Source organism: Macrosteles quadrilineatus, unplaced genomic scaffold (assembly GCF_028750875.1).
Source record: "Macrosteles quadrilineatus isolate MER2022 unplaced genomic scaffold, UCM_ALF_1.0 Scaffold_7__1_contigs__length_78375512, whole genome shotgun sequence".
Lineage (NCBI taxonomy): Eukaryota > Metazoa > Arthropoda > Insecta > Hemiptera > Cicadellidae > Macrosteles > Macrosteles quadrilineatus.
The window spans coordinates 57523234-57528415 of NW_026542600.1; the positions used below are offsets into that span (position 1 = coordinate 57523234).

The window sequence follows — 5182 nt, forward strand, 5'->3', positions numbered from 1 at the left end:
GAGACCCTATTGGTCGTGCTTTATCCGGTATATTTTTTTAGTAATAAAGAACTATCTAGATCGGATTGCAGTCTAGATCTATAAGTGCCAAAATTGATAACCCTAGTGAATAGTTAACTAGTGGGTAGCAAAGGCAGTTTGCACTCGTGTTACACATTATATTTTTCCTACAGTTACTATAAATCATATGAATAATCGTCTTTCAAGCACTGTAGGCCTACAATACGTTTTTTTGGATAGGTTAAATAAAAAAATTGAACCATAGATAAAAGGTTTTAGCCATTTTATTTATCTATGATTGAACGAAATAGGAAACGCTACACCGCTGATCGTAGTCGCAATATCTTTAAATGTTTCAAGCGTATACGGATTACGTGCATAATAAAAGCACGCTGTTTTGTGTTGTTTGGTTGGAATACTGGTGTGCGACAAAGAAAGGCTTTCTGTACTGTGGTCGCCATTTCATTGAAAAGTATTAAAGTATAATCTGTGCAATGAAGTCCACATTGCCGGATAATAACCAAAGCGAAACTAGTGAAAAGTGACATCACTTTAATTAAAGTTTAGATAGTTGTAAATAAAATTGTAATGTTCTGATTGTTAATAATTACGTTCCACTATTGCAAATTCAAACTGGCTTACAAGAAGATTCACTGTTTTAATATACGGTAAACAATAAGACAATTCATCAAAACTAATTAATATCACTTACAAGATTTATGAGACTACTTATTACCTTGGAAAGATATATAACGACATAAATACTGGCTATAGCTCATATCCTATTATAGATGATTTTCATTTTATTATCTTTTATTTTTCTTGGCCTACAGGTAAGTTTTTCTGAAGGTGTAATGTATTATTATATTATTAATGTTTAAGAATATATATTTGATTCAAAAATATATTTTAGTAAAATCAAAATAACATTCTTCGTTGCAAAATTGTTTAAAATTTGTTGTGAATTGTAGTATTTTCTATCAAAATCGACAATAATTTGTAGGTATTGTCTATATGATTGTTTGTCTGTGTTTCATATTTATTTTTTATTTTGGTCATTTGCTGTTCATAATGATCATATAAAAATATATTGTAATTTCCCTGTGTTCATAGGCATTTTGGCATTTTGTTGAATCAAAATAGGTCATAAATGATCAAAAATATAAAGCGGATTGTTTTTACTTTTATCAAAAAATAATAATATAATTTGGAACTAATTATTCCCTTGAATAAAAACCAATTTTAAAAAACAAGAACAGGTTATGTAAAAGTTGTAATCTTTTGTGCCAGACTTTGTTTTCAATCATGAAATCGTACATAGCTGTTCGTTTTAGCAGAACAACACCAACGAATAAAAATGTATTATTACAATAAACATTTCGATATATAGTCAATGATATAGAATGACTGCAATCTACTGAGCAAATGAAACTCATGCCAACAACAACTACAACCACAACAACAAAAACTACAATTAACTCAACGCCAACAACAACCACAGTGAACACATACTGACCAAACCACTTATCCGTAAAACCTAATCACTCTAACCATCACCAGTAGCTTCGACTGGCCGCTCATCACTAATTCGTAAGACAATGGATTTTCTTCTTATTATATTACGCTCTCGTCTAAGATTCTATTTAAGAGTCTTTGGAGCCTGGACTTGCTAACTCATAAAATAATTACAAAACTACAAAGAAAATGTATAATCTCATTGTGCACTGGATATTTAAATTACTCTTACTTTGGTGTTGAAAGAAGGTTTTGAGATGGTAACTAGCTCTTCAGCGGCTGTTTGAAATTATAAATTATTATTAAATTAGTATTACTTACTTAATGCCAATCCTTGTATCCAATTCCTTGTCCAATTCCTTGTATACCAATCGGTGTCGAGGTTACAAGGCGCTTCCATGTCTTCCTATCCGCAGTGATTGGTAGAACCTCTCTAATAAAAGGGAGACTCCCCTTTCCAGCAGAGCTTCTTCCACATCGTCCATTTCCTTCTCGGTCTTCCTCTTAAACATTTCCCTTCCTCTCCTCTTTGACTATCTTAGAAATCCGTGTTGGTGGCATCCGTTGTACGTGTCCAAACCACCTTAATTGTTGTTCTTGTATTGTGGCTGATAAAGGTTTAATATTTCATGTATTTCTAATAGCCCCTCCTTACTCTGTTCCTTCTTGTCTTGTTTTCTATTTTCCTAAGATATCTCATTTCCATAGTCTGGAGCTTGCTTTTGTGCCGTTTTGTTAAGCTCCAGGGTTCACATCCATAGGTTAGAGTGGGAATAAATGTTGACTTGTACATTGCCAACTTTGTCTTTTTGGAATTTTTTTTATTGAGGAACTTTTGTCTTATGCTCCAAAGAGCCTAAGGATTGGATTTGCTTGCCAGCCCGATTCTTTCATTTACTACTTCTTCCATTCTGCCGTCTTCCGCAATCATTGAACCCAGAACATTGCTCTTATGGTGGGAAAATCCAAAATGCCGTTAGCCTCCAAGGACGCGTTAGGAAAACAATTACATCACAACAAAGCAATTTTCTGATCTCCCTAGATATTTAAATTACACTTAGTTATTTAAAAAAATGTCTATGATAAATAGCTTCAGCAGCTGTTTGAAAAAAAATCAATAATCCAATATGGCTCTGTCCCTTGAAAAATAAGAGAAAAAGGTTTAACAGGCTTCAAAACGAATATAAAAATGTGCTCATTTCATGCATAGCTTTTAGTCTTATGTACTTATTTTGGTTTTTAATTGTTTGTTAGATATTAGATGACGAAAGTTGTAAGAGAAAAACATTTTTGTAAAATTGACTTAACGCTTGAACCAATAAAGACAATTTTATTTATTTATTTATGGCCGCTAGCCTCCAAGGACTCTTAATGCTAGGCTTGGGGGTTTCAAAGAAAAGTATCAGTGTTTCCACCTACCGATGTGAAGAGCTGTTTTCAAGCTGGTAAAAATAATTACTATCGACGATTCACATTTTGAAATTGGTCAAGTCGTTTCAACTGCCAACTTTTGTATTGTTATTTCAGGGGCTGGAGGGTGGTCCTCCCAAGAAGTGCCCTGTAGGTGAGTATTTCTCGGACCCTGACGACTGCCGGGTGTTCTACCAGTGTGACCATGGAAGACCTGTAAGGAAGAGATGTAGCCCCGGGACAGTGTTCAACCCTGTGTCATGGGTCTGCGACTGGCCATACAATGTGGACTGTGGTGTCAAACCTGAAAGCACTACACGAACACAAGAAAAGTACACGACTACTCGACGACCAGTATGATGAAAGCATTTAAACATCTTTATTCACAAGCGCTTTTCAATTATAAACTATTTTTCATAGTAACTCAGATAGTAACAGCAGTTTGTTTAATGTTGTGACGCTTTCATATCCCTAAGATTCTACACTCCAGCAGAACGGTTTTACACATTACTTCAGCCTAATCCTCGAGAATCATGGGAGATAGCTTAAAACTATTGGCAATTTTCGGTATTTAAGTCCGTCACTTTGGGGTTGAAGCCCCACGATCGAACACAAGACCAGCTTGTTCCCTGTGATAGTGTAGTAGAATATAGTTAATTTCTGTAGCATGTCCATAATAAAACAAGTATGTTTTTTGTTTGTTAGGCTATTATGAAGGAATAATTCGGTAAAATATATACATAGGTTATCTTCTATTAAAGCTAAATCGGGACCAAAGGTGTTTTGTATTGGAGCACTCCACTTCAAAAGACTTGACGTGAAAAATTCTAAATCGAGTAAAATTGTACCGATATTGTTCAAATTTATGCTCATCGAGTCCAAATAACTACTAAATACATAACGTGTAGGTTTATGTTCGTCAAACACTCGTTCATTATGAAAAAGTGAAAACTTTCCGATTTTGACAAGTTAGTTGTAGATTGTGCTTCAAAGAGATTTTAGATACATTTTCATAACATTTAACAAATGTCTTGATTTCATTGTTATCTTCAACATTCAATAAAAAATACGTTTGTGATCTTTGTGGTATCAAGATTAAGTACTCATTCAGTCACTATATAATAAGCGTTCGTCCATGTGTAAAAGTCCTTTTACATGATTAAGCAGGTGGTCATTTGTTTAGTCTGCAGGTTTGCTGAGACATGTCAAATAATTCAATAAACCCTGTATATTTCCAGATTTCAGAAAACCAGTGTAAAGACGGATTTGACTACGCAGATCCAGTAAAATGTCCAAGTTTAATCTACTACCAATGTATTGGGAAGAAGAAGATCTTGCAAACATGCAAAAACCATTTGGTTTTTAACCCGGACACTTGCCTATGTGACAAGCCCACTAACATCAAATGTCAGGTATGATTACATTATAGGGGAAGATAAAATGTAGTTAGTTATTTACTTTACTCTATTTTTAGTAGTAAAAGCAAATTTTAGATTCTTGATGTCTTAAAAACTAAACGATTTTCATTTTTCCTTCCTATCAAAGGTTAAATAAATGGCTAAATTTCAATTAATTTTCTAAAAAAAAAGATTAAAATTACTTTCTACTTGTTATGTTTTAGGTAATTGAAACACGTTATGATTCTTGATTATGAAACGTTGTATATTTTTGTTCCTAAAATCACATTAAAATCAACACTTAATGTTAATGGATAGTTTAGTGCGATATCTTATAATCCTAATATTGTAATTATTATAGTTTTAAATTTGTTCTAGGTTGAGCCAGGTGTATGTAGAGGAAAATTGGTTCTTTAGACTACTCCTACCTCTGGAAGGAATGAAGATTCCCCTTTTAAAATTGACTTGATGTCTAACAAGTAACTTTATTTTATGTCAAGATTTAGTACATCAAGTAAGCAATTAAGGTAGATCCAGTAAACATATCACAATTAAATTGCTAATTATATAATGTACATACCCTGATAAATAAAATGTATTTTATATTTCCTAATAATATAATATACTTTACAACATTTTATCTTTTTTCTTTCATTTTTTTTTTTTACTTGTTATGAAATATAGTGTATTAAAAAATGTAGTAACCATTGATTGTAATTTCTTTCGACTATGCTGTAAAATGCTGTACCATCACTTCCTGTTTCTAGAAAATAGTGCCATATCGTCCACGTAAAAACTTGACAAGTTCTAATGAAATCCTTGTTAAATAACAAAAGTTATAGTTACTGGTTCAGTAATAA

General features: G+C 32.8%; 1 protein-coding gene across 1 annotated transcript; it reads left to right on the top strand.

Moving 5' to 3' along the window:
• The first annotated feature begins 731 nt into the window (after nt 1-731).
• LOC128998670 (chitin-binding domain protein cbd-1-like) lies at nt 732-4943 on the top strand. The gene is made up of 4 exons (XM_054424902.1): nt 732-833; nt 3043-3279; nt 4164-4337; nt 4701-4943. The coding sequence occupies exons 1-4, from the start codon at nt 792-794 to the stop codon at nt 4737-4739; spliced, it is 492 nt and encodes a 163-aa protein (XP_054280877.1). The 5' UTR covers nt 732-791; the 3' UTR covers nt 4740-4943.
• The last annotated feature ends 239 nt before the right edge of the window (nt 4944-5182 follow it).